At 33.4% G+C, this 25,097-nt stretch overlaps 1 protein-coding gene across 10 annotated transcripts in view; it reads right to left on the reverse strand.

Moving 5' to 3' along the window:
- The window catches only part of LOC139524914 (MAM and LDL-receptor class A domain-containing protein 1-like), a 228,158-nt gene extending 203,652 nt beyond the window's left edge, over positions 1-24,506 (reverse strand). For 7 of the 10 annotated variants that reach the window (XM_071320089.1, XM_071320085.1, XM_071320082.1 and 4 more), the window contains exons 1-2: positions 24,218-24,504; positions 1,003-1,064 (exon numbers count right to left, since the gene is read on the reverse strand). In XM_071320089.1, the coding sequence (XP_071176190.1) occupies positions 1,003-1,064; positions 24,218-24,299 (144 nt within the window). In that variant the 5' untranslated portion in view covers positions 24,300-24,504. Of the gene's footprint in view, positions 1-1,002; positions 1,065-24,217 lie in introns of all 10 variants that reach the window. The other 3 variants (XM_071320086.1, XM_071320088.1, XM_071320091.1) reach the window with 2 other exon arrangements.
- Between the last annotated feature and the right edge of the window lie 591 nt (positions 24,507-25,097).

Genomic DNA, 25,097 nt, shown 5'->3' on the forward strand with positions numbered 1-25,097 from the left:
GGATCCCAACCCTACCCCTACCCTGGGACAGAGGTGTTATACATGTTAGCAGGATCCCAACCCTACCCCTACCCTGGGACAGTGGTGTTGTACATGTTTGCAGCATCCCAACCCTACCTTAACACTGGGACAGTGGTTTTGTACATGTTAGCAGGATCCCAACCCTACCCCTACCCTCGGACAGAGGTGTTATACATGTTAGCAGGATCCCAACCCTACCCCTACCCTGGGACAGAGGTGTTATACATGTTAGCAGGATCCCAACCCTACCCCTACCCTGGGACAGTGGTGTTGTACATGTTTGCAGCATCCCAACCCTACCTTAACACTGGGACAGTGGTTTTGTACATGTTAGCAGGATCCCAACCCTACCCCTACCCTGGGACAGGGGTGTTATACATGTTAGCAGGATCCCTATCCTACCCCTACCCTGGCACAGTGGTGTTATACATGTTAGCAGGATTCCTACCCTATCCCTACCCTGGCACAGTGGTGTTATACATGTTAGCAGGATCCCTACCCCTACCCTGGCACAGTGGTGTTATACATGTTAGCAGGATCCCTACCCCTACCCTGGCACAGTGATGTTATACATGTTAGCAGGATCCCTACCCTACCCCTACCCTGGAACAGTGGTGTTATACATGTTAGCAGGATCCCTACCCTACCCCTACCCTGGCACAGTGGTGTTATACATGTTAGCAGGATCCCTACCCCTACCCTGGCACAGTGGTGTTATACATGTTAGCAGGAACCCTACCCCTACCCTGGGACAGTGGTGTAATACATGTTATAGTACTTACATATTTATGTTAGCAGGATCCCTACCCCTACCCTGGGACAGTGGTATTATACATGTTATAATACTTACATATTCATGTTACCAGGATCCCTACCCCTACCCTGATACATTGGTGTTATACATGTTATAGTACTTATATATTTATGTTAGCAGGATCCCTACCCCTACCCTGGGACAGTGGTGTTATACATGTTACGTACATATTCTCGTTCTTTCAAAAGATGTTCCAGTTCATTTAATTCTTTTGCTATTCTTGCATTTCCTGAAAATAAAATGTAAAGTTCTTATCAATCCTCAACTTGCAATTTATATCTATTTGCTTTCGATGACAATCCAACAGATATTGAATGAGTAAAATTTCATTTATTTCCAATCAATGAAATTACTAACTTGATAGAAAATAGAATAAGATTAGAAAATTTTATTTTAAATCAGGGTTACATGCATGAATATTACAAATATAAGCTCTGTAGAGCTTTTAGTCCACATTAATACCAATAACAAAACAATATTCTCTGTAGAACTTTTAGTCCACATTAATGCCAATAACAATACAATATTCTCTGTAGAACTTTTAGTCCACATTAATACCAATAACAGTACAATATTCTCTGTAGAACTTTTAGTCCACATTAATACCAATAACAATACAATATTCTCTGTAGAACTTTTAGTCCACATTAATACCAATAACAATACAATATTCTCTGTAGAACTTTTAGTCAACATTAATACCAATAACAATACAATATTCTCTGTAGAACTTTTAGTCCACATTAATACCAATAACAATACAATATTCTCTGTAGAGCTTTTAGTCCACATTAATACCAATAACAATACAATATTCTCTGTAGAACTTTTAGTCAACATTAATACCAATAACAATACAATATTCTCTGTAGAGCTTTTAGTCCACATTAATACCAATAACAAAACAATATTCTCTGTAGAACTTTTAGTCCACATTAATGCCAATAACAATACAATATTCTCTGTAGAGCTTTTAGTCCACATTAATACCAATAACAATACAATATTCTCTGTAGAGCTTTTAGTCCACATTAATACCAATAACAAAACAATATTCTCTGTAGAACTTTTAGTCAACATTAATACCAATAACAAAACAATATTCTCTGTAGAGCTTTTAGTCCACATTAATACCAATAACAAAACAATATTCTCTGTAGAGCTTTTAGTCCACATTAATACCAATAACAATACAATATTCTATGTAGAACTTTTAGTCCACATTAATACCAATAACAATACACTATTCTCTGTAGAGCTTTTAGTCAACATTAATACCAATAACAATACAATATTCTATGTAGAACTTTTAGTCCACATTAATACCAATAACAATACACTATTCTCTGTAGAGCTTTTAGTCAACATTAATACCAATAACAATACAATATTCTCTGTAGAGCTTTTAGTCCACATTAATGCCAATAACAATACAATATTCTCTGTAGAACTTTTAGTCCACATTAATACCAATAACAATACAATATTCTATGTAGAACTTTTAGTCCACATTAATACCAATAACAATACACTATTCTCTGTAGAGCTTTTAGTCCACATTAATACCAATAACAATACAATATTCTCTGTAGAACTTTTAGTCCACATTAATACCAATAACAATACAATATTCTCTGTAGAGCTTTTAGTCCACATTAATACCAACAACAATACAATATTCTCTGTAGAACTTTTAGTCCACATTAATACCAATAACAATACAATATTCTCTGTAGAGCTTTTAGTCCACATTAATACCAATAACAATACAATATTCTCTGTAGAGCTTTTAGTCAACATTAATACCAATAACAATACAATATTCTCTGTAGAGCTTTTAGTCCACATTAATACCAATAACAATACAATATTCTCTGTAGAGCTTTTAGTCCAAATTAATACCAATAACAATACAATATTCTCTGTAGAACTTTTAGTCCACATTAATACCAATAACAAAACAATATTCTCTGTAGAACTTTTAGTCCACATTAATACCAATAACAATACAATATTCTCTGTAGAGCTTTTAGTCCACATTAATACCAATAACAATACAATATTCTCTGTAGAGCTTTTAGTCCACATTAATACCAATAACAATACAATATTCTCTGTAGAGCTTTTAGTCCACATTAATACAAATAACAATACAATATTCTCTGTAGAACTTTTAGTCAACATTAATACCAATAACAATACAATATTAACACATTCTGTAAATTCAAAAATTATTGCAAGGATTTTATTAATGCGATAGCTAAAACATAGATCTGTATCATGTGTATGCAGATTTTTTTGAAATGTGTAAAGGAATAAATATGTTCTATTCAGACTATTGTCTATATAAATATACATCTTAGACATGCAAAGTAAGACGGTCATTTAGTATTCAAAGTTCAGAGTTGAGACGACCAATGATAATCTGTTTATCGTTATTTTACCTATTACCATGTTGTCAATTTCATTGACAAACTGGCACATCAGCCCTTAGTTTTTAGCAGAGACATATATATAGTTTTATATGTCTCTGTTTCTAGCAGTAATTTTTCATATCATTGGACTCCACTGAGAAAGAAAATTATCAGTCAGGAAGATCAAATGAAAATTTTGTAAAATAGCAACAATGAATAATAACTAGCAGTGAAATTATTTAGGGTTGATGTTCACTATCACATGTTTCACTTTCAGTTCCAATCTCATCCACAGGGGCTTGTTTAGTGGATCAGGAGAGGTTTTACCGTCAAGGGCGATCGCTAACCTGTTTTTTTAATAGGATAGCCGATCACCATTGACAGTAAAACCTCGTCTGATCCACTAAACAACCCCCTGTGTCTCATCTCAATGATTTCAGTGCCAGGATGTTCGAAAAACGATGAGTAAATAATCAGTAATTTACCACCATTGCTTGAATTACAGTACCTTAGTGATTAAATACAAGAGACTGTGCAAAAATGGTAGAATTTGGTTACAGTTATCCAGTACCTTTTTTTGTAACTTGGTAGTCCGAGATTACTCTGACGTCCAACGGCTGTTTTGCCAGACAAGCTGGGGCCGTCCACGGCCGTTGGACGTCAAAGTAATCTCGGACTAGTAACTTGGATGCAGTGGAACTAATATCACAGGAAATATGTTCTGGGAGAACTTTTTTCATAGATAATTTCAATTTAATTTGTTCCATCTCTATGAAATAAGTTCCACACTTTACCTGGTGAAATAAGTACCGGGTTTATGACATTTGTTCCTTACCTGGTGAAATAAGTTCTAGGTTTGTGAAATTTGTTCCTCACCTGGTAAAATAAGTTCCTAGTCTGTGAAATATGTTCCACTGGTTAAACAGGTTATCTTATATACTGAACATTTGTCATCAATGAGTTTAAATTTATCATTCAAGTGCATTATAAAAATAAGTATAATATATTGATAATATAATAAATGAGAAATGTAATTCATCCAATAAGAATCTTATGGACTATAGCAAATGTTTAATTATAAACGTAAAAAAATATCAAAATGACAATCCAACTAGTACTTTAAGCAGAAAAGAGTAGGATAAGAAAAATCTTTCAGAAAAAATTAAAGTCAAAGAACATGAACATATGAACTAATTTGGAAAGGACGAAATAACTGATTAATGATTGCAAAAGACATGAAGAAACAAAAGACACACTCTTTTGAAACTGTTCCATGACAAGTACATGTATGACTAGAAACAGGGCCATGACAGTTATTCCAAGAAGGAATACCATATAAAACATAGATACAAATTATGATAAATTACCACCACTTTATTCTGTAGAACTTTACAGTCATGCCTAAAATTGCACATGTATCCCATGCCAGCACACCCAGTACAGCATTTAGCTTGCTTTATAATTTAAGTGTAACAAGAAAATGTTTCGCTGTGCAATATGTTGCAAAGGTACTTATTTCAGTGAAAATAGGTTTGAGAAGAACTTATTCATTGGTTTCTTTGAAATATGTACATATTGGTCTTAAACTAATATCACAGGAACTTATTTAAAACTTTTAATATTAACTGGAACAAAATTCATGGAGCTATGATATTTGTTCCGGAACTTATTTCATATTTGGTCAAAAAATTAGTTCCGGAACAAATTTTACAGTGCTGGAACATATTTTCTGTGATATAAGTTCCGGCGGTACATATTTCCTATGAAATTTGTTCCAGCGGAACAAATGTCACGCCGGAACATATTTTTTGTTACACAGTCAACAAACAAAATATATGGCGGTATTTTTATAAGCCCTGAAACAGCTGACGGTTATGCCTTGTTTTGAATTTCGGAATGATGTCGATCAATGAATGATCTTTGATACATAGAAAAAATACACTTTTTATACTTTGAGGACTGGGCGAATCAGGTGAGTGTGTGAGTTGGTATAATTTATTTTGTTATATTGTATTATGTTTAGGGAAGGTTAACTTTCTGGTAATAAGACCCGTCACGGCCTGGCTGGGGAATTGGGTAGGCAAATGCTCACATTAATCTGTACCGATACAGGCTCCAAATGCTTCCTTTATACGCCATAACTCATGGTGGTGATCCTTATAAAGGATGCTTATACGAAGACAAGAAGAAGAAGAATGATTTACGGCGGCAGATTAGACAAACAAACTATTTCCCTTTTTACTAACACTTGTTACAGCTAATTTGCTAATGCTTGTAAAGTAAAACTTTGGTAGGCTTGCTTGCTCTGTTATAAACGTTAATTCAAGCTTTATAATAAACATTGACATCCTCGAACAGTATCATGAGTATATAATTATGATAATTTAACCTGTATATATTATATTTAAATTTGATTGCCATTTGGGCATTATCTTCTCTGATCTTTACACCTTTATAGGGTAACCATACTTTCGTATGTCGAACAGTTCTACCACCAAAAAAATAAATGAAATATAAATTAACACGCATAACACAACAACATTATATACACTATTTACATTAGGAATTATTTTCAAGTTATCCCAATTACAATTGTCACAGTATACAAACAAAGCAAGCACGTTAACCAAAGTCTTTATTTACATGCATTGGGTAATTAGCTGTAAATTTTACTGCCGTTTAGAAACGCTACATACAATACTGTTCACGATATTAAATATTTGAAATGCATTAGTATAAGTTTTTTCATAGAGTTTGCTCCCTACATTCAGATCAGTTTAAAGATTAATTTAATACGTGTAAACACTCTTTCAAAATCATAGGTTATTAGATTAATTGTCTTGCCAATGACACATTTATATTTAAATATTAGAGGGTTCAGAGCAAAAAGGTCCTATCTGCATTTTTAAACTTTTCTTACATTTTCATATAAAACTATGCAAAAAGATCAACTCCATATTGTATAAAAATATCTAATATGTGTTTACACTAATTAAACTAATAATGTTAATTAACATAAGGGGATGTCTGCAATTAAAAGAAACCTATAGAGCAAAAGTGTGCTATCTGATATTGTTGTATTGATAAAGTTGGTATTTGGTCATACCGGAAACCGGAAATATAGATCAGCTGACAGCGGGAACTTGACGATTTGAATCAGTTACTTGCAAACAACCTCTGTGTCTAGACGTATACTTAGAACAAGAGACTTGATTGATAACCTAGTTGGTTGGATACTCCCGACTAAAAGGTAACTCATATATTCACACATACTCATTCATTCACCATTCGCCCATTTACAACATTGGTAGTGCGGGTGTGTGCGTGTATCCATACGTACATACATACTCGTTAATGTTGAGACCAAACATTGCAATTTTTCACTATTTTTAGTAAATAAAAATTATCTTTCTAGTGAAAAGTATTTGTAATCGTGTTGCGTTCATTTGTATATGTGCCGTTTTACACATATTTTGACCGTTTTACACATATTTTGACCGCATATGAAACACTTGTTGACGGATGCTCTGACAACAAGATACGTGTAGTTTGACGTATTTATTTTGAACATATAGAAAATATATTGTTGACGGATGCTCTGACATCAATATTTTTCTATTTCCAAATATTATTTTTTCGTGATTTTTGTTTGTCCTACGTGATTTTCGGTTTTCTTTGGTTACCATGGCTATGAATATATACACAGCAACATATGATGATTTATTATTACTCGAGAACATTGGAAAGTCGAGGGCAAACGTAATTTTACAGGAAAGAAGTAAAAAGAAAATGTTGTCAATACAAGATTTAAAATTGATACCTGATATACCTGAAAATGTATGGGACAACCTTGTTGATACAGGGAAAATTAATTTTGAAACGGAAGAAGGCTCGCTCAAATTTAACCATGAAATGCAAGAATATGTCAGGAGTTTACAAGAAAATCTCCGAGATAAAGACAAACAATTACAAAGTTTTAATGCTGCAATTGAAGAACAAGGGCAAGAATTTAAGACGCAAATGACAGGTATAGAGGCACAGCATCAGAAGAACATAGCAGAAATACATACGCAATTTGAAGAGAAGCTGGTTAATATGCAGAATCAATTCAAAGACAACATGGAAAAAGAAAAGGTATTTAGAGAAGAAAGGGAGCATCACTGGAATAAAAGAGAAAAGGAACTGGTCCAAAAGCATGAATTAGAATTAAAAATTAATCAGATGGCACCTTCAGGGATATATGACAAAGACCCAACATTATCTGAAATTTCAGTACCTAGTAAGACAGCATTGCTTAAGCATCAGACAATTCCTATAAAAGAAGAGATTAAAGAGAATAGACTACCAACTGTCACTAAGAACCAGACAACTGAAGATAGATATGTTAAAAGTTCGATAGAAGGACCGTTAACACCAAAAATGTCCACATTTGATGGTAAAGCAGATTGGCGCCCATATTTTGCACAGTTTTGTCATATTGCCAAACGCTGTAAATGGTCAGAACAACAGAAGTTAGATAATCTAATTGTCTGCCTTCGTGATAAAGCACTCAAATTCTACAGTTCAAGACCAGTAGAGATAAAGGATAACTTTCAAGTACTATGTAAGAAGATGAATGACAGATTCGGACGGAAGGATTACCGCACATCCTGAGGCGTCAATTGCAAGAAGCTAAACAAGGATCAGACGAGTCACTGGGAGAGTTTGCAGATAGAGTTCAGGAATTAGCCACAGATGGATACCCTGAGTCTCCAGATTATTTCATTCAGATTGTAGCTGTAGATGCTTTTCGTAAAGGATGCACCGAAAAACAAGCAGCATTAGTAGCTATGGATAAAAATCCAAGTTCTTTAGATGAAGCCACACAGTATATGAAAAGTGCAATTACGAATCAGAGGTTAATAATGGGAAGCAGAAAAACAACTGATATCAAGAGAGTAACATTTGAGGACCCTGCAGAATTAAAAGATTCAGAGGCTGTTATTAGGGCTATATATAGGGAGAAGCCACAGTCAGAGTAATCCAAAATGGACATCAGAGTTAAGAAAAATGAAGACGACATACAAGAAATGAAGAAGTCATTGTCACAGATACTAAACATCTTGAAAAGAAAAGACGAAAGGTCTAGATCTCCAATAGCTTTCAGGAAAAGCTCACCTGCACCTAGTCCAGATAGGAAGAGATTAGAGAATAGTACCTGTTTTGCATGTGGGAATCTTGGACATTTTGCTGCATCCTGTCCTAAAAGAAATTTTGACAGAAGTAGGTCACCATCACCCAGAGTAAGAAACACAGATGGTCATTTAAACTACAGCGGGTTGAAAATATAGGCCAATTTTCAACCTATCACAATTTAGAGAAAAGGCCGCCTGAATCTGATGTTAAAAAAAAGATGAAGATACACACAAGATTTATGAAGTCACTTTATATGAGAAAAACAGCTCTAGTATTCGTCAGAAAAAATCTTTAATTTTACCAATTAAGATAGGCAGTATGACAGTTAATGCAGTTATTGACACAGCAGCTCAAGTCTCAGTTTTGAATAGGACAGTTTTCGATAAAATGAATCCGAAACCAAGATTAAAAGATTATGTTAATTTGAAAGGAATAACAAAAGACAGTCACATGCTGGCTAGGGTAGCGAAGGATATCCTTATAAAGATTGGAAAGACATTGTCTAATTGGAACATGGTTATTGCTGATATTTCAGATACAGTACTTCTTGGAATAGATTTCCTTGAACATAACAAAGTAATAATTGACTTGCAGAAAAATTCAATACAGCTTAACAATGAATTTTTACCCCTTACATTTATTAAAGATGAAGAAAACACAGAAGTCAAGATATACAGAATAAAGCTGACTGAGAAGGCCATTGTTCCGCCTTTTTCAATGAGATATGTACCAATTGGAAGTGATTCTGAACCTGAATCAGATTTAGTAATTCATCCTCAGAAAGATTTAAAAGGATTACTAGCACCACATATTGTATGTAATAAAACTTCTCCTATAGCGTTACTGAGGAATCCTACAGAACGTCCAATTATGCTTCGGAAATATCACACTTTTGGCACAGGAGTAGAAGTAGAAGAGATCCTTGACGCAGCACTTGAAGTTGATAGTATCAAAGTTAACAGATTAAAAACAGAAGAAAAACAAAGTATCCAGGAGGAAACAATTGAAGACTTAAATTTTAAACTTCCGGAACATCTCAGACAACTATTTAAGAACTCAGCAAATAACTTAACATGTAAGCAAGCTATGAAATTTTTTGAACTTTTAATTGAATTTCAAGACATATTTGCAAAAAACGATTTTGACCTGGGACTCTTCAATGGGGCAATAAAACATGAGATACAGACAGAAGGCCCTAAACCAACAAAACAGAAGTTGAGAAGAACACCATTGAAATTTGAGAAAGAGGAACATGAACACATACAACAAATGTTGAAGAAGGGTATCATACAACCTTCAATATCTGATCACGCAGTTAGCCCAGTATTGGTTCGCAAGAAAGATGGTGGACTTCGCTACTGCATTGATTACAGACCTTTAAACCAGATCACAATTAAGGACGCATTTCCTATAGCAAATATATCAGATTGTTTAGATACATTGAGAGGGATTACTTTAATGAGTTCACTGGACATGGCGGCAGGATATTGACAGCTGGAGATAGCAGAGAAAGACAGATACAAGACTGCATTTATCACCAAATATGGTCTATTTGAACATGTAAGACTGTCTATGTAACAGTCCAGCCACTTTCAGTCGAGTCATACAACTTGTCTTACAAGGTCTCACATGGATTGAGTGTCTCGCTTACTTGGACGACGTTATCATCTTAGGAAATGGCAGTTCCTTTACACGCGCTTACTGGATCGAAAGCAGAATTTCATTGGAATTCAGAACAACAGACAGCATTTGAAGACCTTAAGCTAGCATTAATTCAAGCAGCTACATTGAGTTATCCAAATCCAGATGATTTATTTATGTTAGATACAGACGCTTCTAATGTTTGTATTGGCGCAGAATTAACACAAATACAAGATGGACAGGAAAAGATCATTAGTTACGCTAGCAAAGTTTTGACCCCTGCTCAGAGAAAATACTGTACCACAAGAAAGGAATTGTTAGCAATAGTGACATTTACAAGAAATGTTAGACACTATCTTATTGGTCGATCATTTATACTAAGAACAGATCACAGTAGTCTCACTTGGTTGTTTAATTTCAAAAATATTGAGGGACAGTTGGCTCGATGGATCGAAGAGTTATCTCAATATAACATCATTTTACAACATAGACCAGGGAAAAAACATATAAACGCAGACGCCCTATCAAGAATACCTGATGAAACAGAGAACTGTTTTAACTACAAGGCTGGTATAGATATTGATTCCTTACCTTGTGGTGGATGCAAATTTTGTCGTCGTGCTCAAGAACAATGGAAAACTTTTGAGGAGGATATAGATTATGTGATACCATTGGCTGTACGTAGAGTTAATGCAATACCTGACTTACCTGTATGAATTGGACAAATACCTAGAGAAGAAATAAAACAATGCCAGTTACAGGATCCAGACACGTCATTACTGCTGACATGGTTACAAGAAAATTACTCGCCTTCAAGAAATGAATTACAATTGTGTAGTCCAGCTGTTAAAATTTTTTGGCAATGTCAGCCCCAACTAAAAATACAAGATGGTATTTTATACTACTGGTGGGAAGATCCAATATTACCAAAATTGTTATTAATGGCTTTAAAAGCACTACATAGAGAATGTTTAGAGAATTGTCATAGTCGTAAGTTTTCAGGACATCTTGGACAGAATAGGACTCTGGCAAGACTTAAAAACAAGTAGTTTGGCATCATATGAGAGAGGATTGTTTGTTGTTCATCAAGACTTGCAAGATTTGCAGTATGAATAAAAAAACCAAATATCAGACCAAAAGCTGAACTTGGGCAGTATTTATCAGGAGTACCTATGGGTAGAGTTCACATGGATTTACTTGGACCACTTCCTGTAACCAAACAGAAAAACAAATATGTTCTCATGATTGTTGATCAATTCACCAAGTGGTTAGAATGTTTTCCAATTCCTGGTCAAACTGCAGAAATAGTTACCAAAGCAGCAGTTGATGGTTTTATCTCCAGATTTGGGTGTCCGTTGGAAGTCCATACCGACCAAGGCAAGAATGTGGATGGTAATTTAATGTGGAACCTTTGTGAGCTATTAGAAATTTCTAAGACAAGAACCACAGCCTACCACCCAGCTTCTAATGGACAAGTAGAAAAGTATAATCGTACAGTTCTCCAAATAATTAGATGTTATTTAAATAAGAAACAATGTGAATGGCATGTGCACCTGTGTTGTTGTTGTCAAACATGAAAAATAGACAGTAACAAGACGTAGTTGAAATTTTATTAAAGAATCTTAAATGGTTTTTTTTAAAGTGTGATGAGAATAAATCTTTGGTCTTTATTTAGAGTTAAGATTAAATAATGAGGCACTAAGGTTAAAGAAATAATATTATTACAATTGCTAACAAGGTAAAATATAATTTTTTATTAAAAAAATTTCATGTGTATCATGTAGGTGTAGGGGTTACATTAAATGATTGATTAACTTATTTGATTGCAAATTTATATATAAATGTATATCTTAAAAGTAATGAATAAATAAACATATCTTGTTTTTATTAGGTAGATTTTCTCAAAATTGTAGAAGTTGTATACAAGATTTATTTATTTTTATTTATTTTGTTTTTGTTTTAACCAGATAACTTGATAGTTTTTTTTTTATTGATACAAAGAAAGTGTTTTATCAAATTTAACTAGGCTTGAATAATGAAGAGAACTAAAGGAGATTTACCAGACGATTGATAATAACAAAAAAAGAAACAAAGGGGAAGTTGACAATTTTTAGTTTTCCAAATTGAAATAAGTTTTAATTTATCAGTGGGGTTAAGGTGCGATCTTCATTGGAATAGCCATATTTTTGTACTGTAAATTAATTAAGAATATATCTTGGTTAGCCAAAAAGAATGTTGTGAGTTCTGGTTCTAATGCCACGAACAATTGGGTAAAAACAAATGGTGTCAACGCAATTGGTTGGAACAGATGTTACTGCTTCCAGAGAGACTGATGTCTTCCTCTGCGCCATTGATCAAGGATGAAATTTAACCCAATGACGATGTTATTAACAGCCTCTTACGAAGGACGAACTAACCAGCTAGATGCGTCAACTACTTCGTAATAAGGATGATGATGACTGACACTTGTACAAAGATTTGCGCCCTTTCCAGTAGTAGATGAACATTATACTATTGATGGTGACGGAAATAAAACATGAACTATGTATACCGAAATATTGAACTTATGATTCGAATGAACTATGTGTAAATATATCCAGATATTGGACTAGATGAATGTGATGAACTTATTATATTATGATATTGGACTTGTAAAACTTTATAAACTTAGATATGTGGTGATGGTTACCGGAAACCTTACAATAGCTATTAAATTAACCTACAGGAAGAAAAATACCGTATTTTATTGAACTTTCGTTCCATAAGTATGGGAGGCATTATGTTACACAATTGTGTCCCATATATTAATCAGCAGGAAGCCTTTGGACACTAATAACAATCTGTTCGTATACTATGGACATATATACCCTGAAGCCAATAAATGACCATGTCTACTGTGAACTAACATTTAACCGTCAGGGGTTAATTGCATAGTTTGACAATTAACCTCATATAATTATGACTCGATAACCAGACGACTATGTAACCGGCCTACAGCTATAGACATTTGTATGGACCATTGGACTATATAAGATACCTCAATGGACTACAAGGACACAATTCGATTAGACCACAATTCGATCAGGACAGATTGGTACCGGAGATTCCTCCAAGGTCTCCCTCCTCGTGGGTAGGCTGGAACTCATGCGCTTAATATCCGGGACTGAACAGATATACCACTATACGATCACGTGCCCGTGTGAGATATTGAACATTCGAACAATTCAACTTTAAAGACAGTTTGTGAACATTCGAACATTTGAACTTTAAAATCTTTCTTGACTTTGTAATTACATAATAAAATATATTTAATCATTATAACTGACTTCGTCACACATACTTCAAAATAACAAGAGTGCATACGCTGAAATGTCTCGCCTTCTTTACTTATCATTGATATTGTGTTGATAGTTCTAAGGATAAAGCTTTATTAAAAACTGTCACATAAACTTACCATTAACCAAGATAACTAAACAAAGACCAATGAACCATGAAAATGAGGTCAAGGTCAGACGAACCATGCCAGGCAGACATGTACAGCTAACAAAGCTTCCATACAACAAATATAGTTGACCTATTACTTATAGTTTAAGAAAAATAGACCAAAACACAAAAACTTAACACTGAGCAATGAACCGTGAAAATGAGGTTGAGGTCAAATAAAACCTGGGCGACTGACATATAGATCATTAAATATTTCCATACACCAAATATAGTTGACCTATGGCATATAGTATTAGATAAAAAGACCAAAACTCAAAAACTTAACTTTGACCACTCAACCATGAAAATGAGGTCAAGGTCAGATGACATCTGCCCGCTAGACATGTACACCTTACAATCATTCCATACAACAAATATAGTAGATCTATTGCATAAAGTATGAGAAAAACAGACCAAAACACAAAAACTTAACTATAACCACTGAACCATGAAAATGAGGTCAAGGTCAGATGACACCTGCCAGTTGGACATAAAAAAAATGTCTGTCAACATACAACCTGTCATTCTATTCACTTGGGGATAGTAAAGGCACATGTTATTTGTGGGCCGAGACGAATGGAGGAAGGGGTTCAAGTGACATTGGATCTTGCATACTAATGCACATCAACTCAATAGCGGAAAAAAATTCCGCTGTTGAAGAAATTACATACTTTTCAGTTACTTGTGGTGGACAAAACAGAAACCAGTTTGTGACTTCTGCATTGCTGTATGCCTTAAATTTTCATCCAAACTTACAAGCAATTAATCACAAGTTTTTTGAAAGGGGTCATTCGGAAATGGAAGCCGACTCCATACACTCATCTGTGGAGACAGCCAAAAAAAGTACAAAGGTATACCATCCGTCACAGTGGGACACTGTCGTCGTGTCAATGGCGAGGAAGAGCAATCCTTAAATTGTTATTCCAGTGAATTATAGAGATTTTTATGACCTAAAAGGCTTAAAAACCGACTTGAACATCAATTTGAAAAGAACAGTTTCGGGAGAAACAATCAATTGACTGAAAGTCAAGCGGATTCGGGTAACGAAAGAAAATCCAGGAGTGTATTTTTTTAACAGCGGCTTTGAACCTGAGAATTTTATGGAAGCTAAGTTCCAGTCAAGTAGTTTAAGAGGAAGAAAAAAGAAGACTGTAAATATTAAACTGTCACCTTTGTATGAGTCTAAACTACAAATTTTTGCTGCAAAGAAAGCAGATATCCTATCATTATGCAAGAGCAGGGTTATGCCAACTACATATCACTCGTACTTGAAAGTCTTCCGGTGGGAAAATTAGTGAAGGATACCTTGCCAGAGCCAGACATTACAGAAGAAGATTTCAATGACAACATTTAATTCAAATCCAAAGTCTAATGTTGTGCATTTGTACCAAATGATAAATCATGTTCTATTCAGTTTTGTTTTTAATTACAAAAAGCCGACCGTCAAAAGGTACCACAAAAAAAACTCTGAATGCTCAGACTAATGTCAGGTCAATGTCATACAAAATCTAAATACAAAATAAAATATTATTCATTATTTCATACAGTTAAAAGCTTAAATGAAATACAGAATAAACCAAACACAATATTTAGTTATATTCACTTTTTTTGTTGCTTGTACTGACTGTAGAACCGGGCATACTTTATGACAAATTAGTGAAACACTTCTGTCATTATAATTATAACCCAAAAAATTGTCAAAAACCTTACTTAAGCAATAAAAGATTAAAAATATTTAAAACACTAACATAATGAAACAGAAAAAATTATACATATATATATTAGGCATATAGGGGGGAAAATTTGAAACAAGTGCCTGTGTTGGAACTATAAAAAGTGACTTCATACAGTGACACATTTTCAGGCTCTCTCAATGCTTTGTTCGCTTTGTATCTCTTTTTACTATTTTTAGTAAGCCCTAAGCTTTTGGAATGTGAGATACATAGAGGGTAAAACAGTGGGTATGAGGGATCATATAGGGTAAAAATTAGGATCTGGAAAAGAGGGAAAAGTGTGAAGAAAACATTACAGCAAAATAAGACGTGCTATGTTTAATTGTCAGTGTGGCCCACCAAAGGCCGACTATATATAAATAACTACAAGGATCACGGTACAGCCTTCAAAGATGAGCAAACCCTAACAACGCTAACATTATGCTCTGTTAAAAGCCTCAGATACATCAATGTCAAAAGATGCAACAGAGAAAACAAAAATCCAGAGTGAAGACATACACCTGCTAAAAAAACCACATCATAACCATGGTAACAGACAACAACCACTGGTCGTAAGGTAAGTTCGGACAACCAAAAAACGTTATGTTGTCAGCGCTCAACCTTTTGAATTATTGGAAAAAATGGAGGTACGCTAATTTTATTTGTCAATTCCGATTGTAATTCAAATAATCAGGATGCAAATTAGAAAGTGTACTACGCTGCGTTTATTTAGGGCAGTATAAGCGTCACGTACACTAAAAATTCGTCAGGATTCCGGAAATCTGGATAATTTAAGAAACTAAATAATGACAGAGTGAATTTAAATGCTAACTAGCAGAAAAACTATGTCCATTTATAAGTAAAATAAACAGGATTTGTTTTGAACAAAATTTACTTCTGAATACTATTCTTATGTTTATAAACAAGCTTCTCTCCAAGATTGGTAGAAATGCAGGATAGTTTAAGGAAGTTATTGTAATTTCAAAATTTTTAACCAGAGTGAATATTTGTGAACGCCGTCGCCGACGACGACTGAATGTAGGATTGCTATGTCTCGCTTTTGCGACAAAAGTCGCACGTTCGAAAAAAACATCACTCAGATTAAGATAAGAGTTACACCTCAATATTTACAACCGGCTGATATATAATATTGGCCCTTAGATAACTTTAGAGAAAATGTTATTGTTGCCGAAATTTAAAAAATGTCTATCATTGCTGTAAATTGATAAAAAAAAATGAAGAGAAAAGAATCATGTGTACATGCACATCTAAAGATCTTTCAGGTAAGGCAAATTAAAATAATATGTGTCAACTATTACATCTTTAAATGAATAGAGGAGGAAGTTAGGGATTTTTTTTTTACATTGAGTCTGAGAAATTCTGACTTTAACTATTGAAAATTGGAAAAAAAACACCTTTAAGTTATGCTATTTTAAAGTTTAAAATATAGGGTCGGTGGGGAAATAAGAAACACATTTTTTTTTCATTTGGCCTAACAAACCTTCAAGTGTTCTAGCATAGTCCTAAGCATGTGTAAAATTTCCAAAAAAATATACCCTATATTACACACTAAGTTTTCGAGTTCATCGGTCTGCATTCACTATAGAAATATTGTCTTTTCGTAAATACTAGTATATAACTATTTAAAAGTCGTGACAGTACGGGCCCAAACATTAAACAAAACTTCGTTTAAGCAGGTTATCCGTTAAAACATTTTTATCGCATTTTTATACAATTTTAAGGAAAGGTTGTCTAGATTCCTGCACATGAATTTTCTACTTTGTATCTGGTAGGATGGGTTCAAATGGAAGTCTTACCCTCAAACCAATATTCCTGTTAGAATTGTTTTACATTTGTCATTTCGAGGCCATTTATAGCTAACTATGCGGTATGGACTTTGCTCATTGACGAAGACCGTATGGTGACCTATAGCTGTTAATTTCTGTGTCATTTATCTCATTGGCAATCATACCACATTTTTTTTATGATAAATGCTAGATGCTTTGCTATAAAACTACACACATAACTGTTGAAGTTTAAAATTGACTTTTAAAAAATGTTATCCACTGTAAAATAAAACATCCCATTACCGACTGGTTATTTTTACTATCACGTACAGTGTAAAACAAAGATGGCGACATGATCACGTACAGTGTAAAACAAAGATGGCGACAGAATCACGTACAGTGTAAAACAAAGATGGCGACAGGGTCTAGTCGAAACATTTTACCAGTGCAGAAATTTTTTTTTTGGATTTTAACTGAAAGATGTCACAGCAAACAAGTACAGTATGTTCCCAGATGTTATTTGAAATCAATTCATCAACAAAAACAATATTTATTAATGGCAAGTAGTAGTAAGAAGAAGAATAAACGAAAACGAAAACAAACAGGGTCGCCATTTTCAAACAAAAAGAAAAGATGGCTGACAAAAAAAACTCAAAGAACTCAAAGAGTAAAGAACAAAGCCCAGCTTGCTCCATACCTCAAACACCACAAACTAACCAGGAAACGAGCCAGTCACCTTTAACCAGTAATGTTTATGCTGCTGCCCACCAAACATTGTATGGGTCTTACCCAGGCTATCCTTTTACACCTTTTCAACCACCAGCACCCCATACTACACCAGCAAATATGATGCAGAGTCATCATCAACAATTGCCGCCTGCTATGATGTCCACCATGCCACTATTAACACCATCACCATACTAATACACAAATCCAGACTTAAATAAATTTATGGGTGAAGTGACAGAAAGACTTAAAAAATTAGATATGCTAGAAGACATACTAAAAAGGGTTGTCTCCATGGAAACACACTGCATGAAAATAGACTGTGAAGTTTCTAACATGAAAGAAAAAATAAAGACACATACTAACACTGTCATGAACATTGATCAAGGGCTAAGTGAAATGTCAAACAGAGTACAGAACATGGATGAACAAAATTACTTTCTATTTGAAGAAAACAGACAATTAAAAGAGAAGGTAATAGAACAACAGTCAAGATCAATGAGGGAAAACTTGATATTTAAAGGTGTCCCAGATGAGTACAATCCAGAAGAGGACACTGAAGCAATTCTTAAAGATTTTATTAAGAGTGAAATTCAAATAGAGGAGGAAATAAACTTTCATGTTGTCCATAGACTTAAACCAAAACAGGACAAGAGTCCAAAGGGCATAGTGGCTAAGTTTGAGCGACGAAAAGACAGAAATATGGTGCTTAGTGCTGCAATTCAAAAGCTGAAAAACAAAAAGCAATTTGTTGTCCATGAACAATATCCTTTCGAAGTCATAGAGCGGAGGCGAGAACTAGTTCCCATACTGAAGGATGCCCGAACTAAAGGACACACGGCAGTTCTAAAGGAAGATCGACTTTATATAGATAACAAACACTACTATCCTAGGACCACCAGACAACATCCTCCACAATCTGCTGCAATGGACCAAAATGGTGAATAAGACAGATGTACAAGAGGACAGAGTAGTGACATTGACAACAAAGATATTCATAAAAACAATGCATGTGTGAAAAATGATCTCACTATATTTTACTTGAATGTATTTGGTTTAAAATCTAAGTTGAAATTAAAGAATTTACAGATAATATACTAAACTATGATATTTCAATATTTATTGAAAGCAAACTTGATAATCTAGATGTCCTAGATGTCCCAAAAGGTTATACATATGTAACAAAAAATAGAAAAAAAATGTGTAAAAAATCAGGTGGTATAGCAGTTATATTTCAAAAAAAGCTTAGAAACAAGTTTAACATTTTTATCAAGTGAAAGTCAATTTGTACAGTGGATGAAAGTAACAAAAAGCATTTCTGGTCTGCAAAATGATGTAATTGTAGGCTGTATTTATATACCACCTGAAGGTTCGAAATATTCAAATTTAGAAGCTTTTGATGAAATTGAGAATGAATTGATGTCTCTTGAGAAGGTATCAGATGTACATACGGCTCTTATTGGCGATTTTAATGCAAAGACCGGCATTTTGAATGATTTTGTATTAGCTGATGAAACTCTTTTAGATCTATTTCACTTAGACACTGACAACGAAATTATTTCATATATGTTAGATTATGAAAAGTCTTATAATATTCCATTACAAAGAGTGACACAGTGTAGTTGTCAACCTAATACTTATGGGTATAAATTGCTAAATTGCTGTAAAAAATTAAATATGTATATTGCTAATTCCCGTATTGGTATAGATAAAGGTGTTGGTAAAACTACATGTAAAAATACAAGTGTAGTAGATTATTTATTGTTATCGTCCAAGCTTTTTACACTAGTCAAAGAATTTGAAATACAACAGTTTGATCCACTGTTATCTGATATGCACAGCGCAATACACATTACATTAAAGTCACAAAGTACGTCACATAAAAACAACTCTGTTACGTCAGACCAAATACCAAAAACAAGGTGGCATGATAACAAACGAAACCAGTTTGTCAATTTAGTTCATAACAAAAAAGAACAGTTATCGGCAATACTAAACGACCTTCACATTTTACACACGAGTGATCATTGTACTCAACACGAAATTGACAAAGTTGTTGATAGTATTGGCAAAATACTCGTATCATCTGCAAACGAAACATTTATTAAAAAAACACGCACTACAACACAAAGTACTAACCAGAAACCATGGTATACAAAACAGTGTTACGATGCTAGAAAAAAATTTCAAAAAGCAAGAAAACAATACAATTTACACAAAAATGAAACAAATCATAAAAAATTACTTGACTTTAGTAAACAATATAAGCAGATTACAAATAAAGCTTACAATGATGATCAATGATTATCAATTTAATCTTGAAAGCAAGATTAGAAATACGGCACAAACAAATGGCAAGGCATTCTGGAAAATCTTGAATAACTTTAATAAAAAAGGTAAAGATGATCCAAACATTATATCTATGGAATCTTTGTACAATTACTTTAAGGACTTAAATATGAATGATATGGATGAATGTAGTAATGATATAGATTTTAACCTTAATGATATGTCACCAGAATTAATTGAATTATTGAATGATCCTATGACTGTTGATGAAATAAAAAATGTTGTAAAGAAGTTAAAAAATGGCAAATCTGCTGGACAAGATGGTATACTAAATGAATATATTAAAAATACAGTAGATGATATGATGCCTAATGCGAATGCCTATATATATTTCGCTATTTAATATCATTTTAGACACGGGTCTTGTACCTGAGAGCTGGGGTATGGGAATAATGATTCCTATTTTCAAAAATAAAGGATCTAAATTAGATCCTAGTGCATACAGGGGTATAACTCTTAACTCCTGTCTTAGTAAAACATTTACAGCCGTATTGAATTGTAGATTAAACAAATTATTTCTTATGCTGCAAAAATACTGCAATCTGATTGGTTGACTACCCCGGTGTAAATAACACCCCAACCTTGTTCAACCGGGAATAAATAAAATTTTGCCAAAAATTAAAAAAAAAAAATGAAATTTTGCAACAAAAAATTAAAAAATAAAATTTTGCCAAAATAAAGAAAAAAAATAAAATTAAAAAAAAAAATATTAAGAAAATGCTTAAAAAAAAAAAAAAAAAATAAAAAAATACAAAAAAATATTAAGTTTTTTAGTTGTTTTTGTAAACTCAAAAGAACAAACATTTTCTGAATTTTTCCAAAAATAAAGTAAAAAAGTATTTGACAATGTGCAGCAACATGGACTTTGAAAAAATATTACGCTGGAAAATTTTCATCACCATTTTTACAATTTTACATCCTGATGTCAAAATGAGTAAAGGAATTGTTCATAAGAAATGAATTCGTTATCTTGGTGTAATTAGGGGTGTACGGAATTTTACACCCCTGATTACACCAAGATAACTAATATTGTCAGAGGAAATTGAATTGATTTCTGAGGCCCAAGCAGGGTTTAGAAAAGGCTTCTCAACTGTAGACAACATATTCATTTTACATGCCCTTATTTCACTATATTTTTCTGCAGGAAAAAAACTGTTTTGTTCGTTTGTAGATTTTAAAAGTGCTTTTGACACAGTCTGGCGAATGGGACTGTGGCAAAAAATGCAAAAATCAAATATTCAGGGTAAAATTTTTAAAGTTATATGTAATATGTATCAAAATATTAAAACATGTATAAGGAAAGGAGACGAAGTCTCAGCGTTTTTCAGTTGTGATGTAGGAGTAAAACAGGGAGAGAATTTGTCTCCTTTCCTCTTCTCAATTTGTTTAAATGACCTTGAAAGTTTCTTGTTAGACAACAATGTCGATTGTTTACAAAAGGTCTATGCAAAATGTGAAGACGAATTGTCTTGTCTACTTAAACTCCTAATTATCTTGTATGCAGACGATACTGTACTACTGTCTGAAGAAGGTCTTCAACAGGCCTTGTTAGCGTTTGAGCAATATTGTAATTTATGGAAACTTCGTATTAATACAAACAAGACAAAAATTGTAATATTCAGCAAGAGAAAATTTAAACCAAAAATTGTATTTAATATTTATGGTGAAAATATTGATGTACAAGATTCATATTCATATCTTGGTGTTATGTTCAAGTATAATGGTAGTTTTTGTACTGCTAAAAAGAAATTATTGGATCAGGCAAATAAAGCATTGTATGCTTTACTGCAGAAATTTGTCAATTCCATTAGATTTACAATTAAAATTGTTTGATTCACTCATTACTCCAATTCTTGTCTACTCAAGTGAAGTATGGGGATTTGAAAAAAAACAGGGTATAGAAAAAATACACTTGCAGTTTTGTAAGAGAATTCTCAATTTAAGAAACAATACTCCTAGCTATATGGTATATGGAGAACTTGGACGTTCTCCAATGGAAGTTGTCATTAAATTGAGAATGGCGTTATTTTGGAACAACCTTTTATCCAGTAGTAACAAAATATCTAGTATTTTGTATAGACTTATGTTTAAACTTCACGAGAGTAAGCAAGGACATTTTAAATGGATTTCTTATGTTAACTCTATTTTTGATGAAACAGGGCTTAGTTTTATATGGAATGATCAAATGTATATGGATAAGAATATTCTCAAGTCTATTCTAAAACAGAATTTGACTGATCAATTTATTCAAAATTGGTTCTCGCAAATTAATAGCTCATCTAGGGGGGAATCTTATGGACTTTTTAAACATGAATTTAAACTGCAACCATATCTACTTAGATTGGCTGTACCTGATAGATTATATATGTGTAAGTTAAGATGCTCAAATTTAAAATTTCCTATAGAGACGGGAAGATGGGCAAAGATCCCTAAACATAATAGAATTTGTCATTTATGTAACTTTAATATTGGTAACGAATATCATTATATGTTTACTTGTACATACCACAAATCGTGGACCTGCGCAAAAAAATTATCCCACATTATTACAATACAAATCCATCAGAGATCAAAATGATTGGAATGCTGTCAAATTGCAATGTAAAATTATATCGTTATATTTGTAGATTCTTAAAAAACATTATCAAATATCTATAATTATTCACTTTTTAATATATATGTAAAAACTCACATATTCATGACATTGTGTTAAATCCAAATGATATAGACTGACTGTATATACACATGAAAGTGTCACGAGAATCACGTGCATGATTGTTTATTGTGTGTTAGCTCCTGTTGTCGTATATATATACATGTTTATCATAATTGTATTGTAATTACTGTATACATATTTAGTATATTTATGTATGTGTGTATATTGACCTCTTGTACACTGTTGTGTCTGAGGATAATAAAACTTTGAATCTTGAATCTACATTAGATTTTTTTCTTCGTTTCGGATTGCCATTGGACCATTCCAGTTAATGTCTGCTAAAGGGGGATGGGATGGATGGTCCTTTTTGAGGGGTGTAAAATTTATACATCTTAGGGGGTGTAATTTTTTTTCTCCATCTGACACGTACAATTATACGCAAAAAACTTCTGAGGGTCTTGCAGCAGTAAATAGTTGGAAAGGTAAAAATAATAACATCTTAGGGGTTACAAAAATGCTTCTGTCAAATCTTATGGGTGCTTTGGTATCTAAACAGTTTCGTATCATACATTATCTGGTATCGAAAATACACTAACTAGTCATATATTATGTACTAACTGAAAGTTTACCAGAGATGGAAGGTATATTCTGACAGGTTGAAGTGTCAGCAAAATTCTGATGGGTACAATCATTGCAATAATTTTTCCCCATGAAAGCCCATCCACCCAATATGAACAGAAACTCTACTTCAGATAGGTCTTAATTTTTAGATCTGATAGGTAGTTTTTCATGATATTTCTAAAGGAATTGTAGCTAGGGTTTGTGTACGAGATACTTCATGGTATGGTGACTCTTAAGGGGGAATTGCTTCCCATTATTAATAGATGTTTAGTGAGCCCAAATATTTGCATAGTCTTACTATACTAATCCTTGGTCAGTCGTAAGGTTGGGTTGAGGAAGTACTTCGTTGGGTTGGTCACTTAAAGCGCTGCCTTGTAACACAGAGGTCCCGGAGGAGACAAGATATTTTATAATGAAAGTTATGCTCTCCAATTACAATTGGAACCATGAGATTCTTTTCAAGATACACTCTATTGTTATTGCTACTGTAACTTTACAGCTAATTTCCTACAGCTTGTAGAGTAACACTTTTGTTAATTGTGTATAACTGAATGGGAAAAGGGAAAAAAATGCTTGCTTTGTTTGTATAAACGTTTACTCAAAGCTTTTTATTAAGATTGACATCTTCAAACAATAAATATAGGCAAACTTAAACCTGTAAATATTATAGTTAAATTCAATTGGATGTTATCTAACGTACTATTGTACAATATATAAACGAAGCAAGCAAGCTAACCAAAGTCTTGCTCTACATGCATTAGGAATTTAACTGTAATCGAGTAAAAGTTCACTACTAAAATCTATTTAATTCTACTTACGTGAGTACTGTTGTGGAATCTCTCTCGATGTAGTCGAACAAATCGTCCAAAATACCAACACACAAAACAACGTAATTTTCATTTTTGAAAATTATAAAGACACGAGAAGTATTAACTGGGCAAACAGTTAATGTCTTTTTTTTGCTCGTCGTATGTTATATATGTCTGTAGAACTCTATCCTGTCTATCACTAGGTTTCTAGAACTTCTGTTTTATATACCCCAGAACCATTCACCCGTGCGCTCGTATTTTCCCCGAAGCTCTCGTGACCATATACTCATGACGTAGTGGGCGACTTTAACACATAAACAAAGGTTCATTTATCGAGATATAGTATGTCATCGACAACAATAATAACAAAAGAGCTTTTTAATTTTCATCTCTTAACAACACGGCCGACACTTGGCTAACAGAGAGGTTGGTCGGTTAATCTATATTGAGTATGCGGCTATATCGGCGTTTGGTCTGTTAATCGGGTTGGCTAAAGTCTGTTAATCAGGTGTTATCGGGAAAATCATTGAAAGTTCAGCATGTTTCATTGTATAACTTTCTAAACATATTTTCATCATAAAAAGTATTCATGTCTTAGAAAACAATTCAATGTACTGAATTCAGTGGTGTAATTATTATTTTTCTAGCTTCGATGTACGATCTATAAATTGAAAAGGCGGGTTACTCATCAATAAATTTATACACATTTTGACACACATAAAATGTACACAAAATGACACATTGGTTAAATTTACTTGCATTCAATATTTTGAACATCGAAAAAAGAAAGGCATAATGTTTGTTAACCATTATTATGGCATATTGATATCAAAGTGTGAAAAATCTACACGAAAATCTGTATTTTGGTGACATAAATCAATCTTTATTT

This window comes from Mytilus edulis, chromosome 5 (assembly GCF_963676685.1).
Source record: "Mytilus edulis chromosome 5, xbMytEdul2.2, whole genome shotgun sequence".
NCBI classification, from domain to species: Eukaryota; Metazoa; Mollusca; class Bivalvia; order Mytilida; family Mytilidae; genus Mytilus; species Mytilus edulis.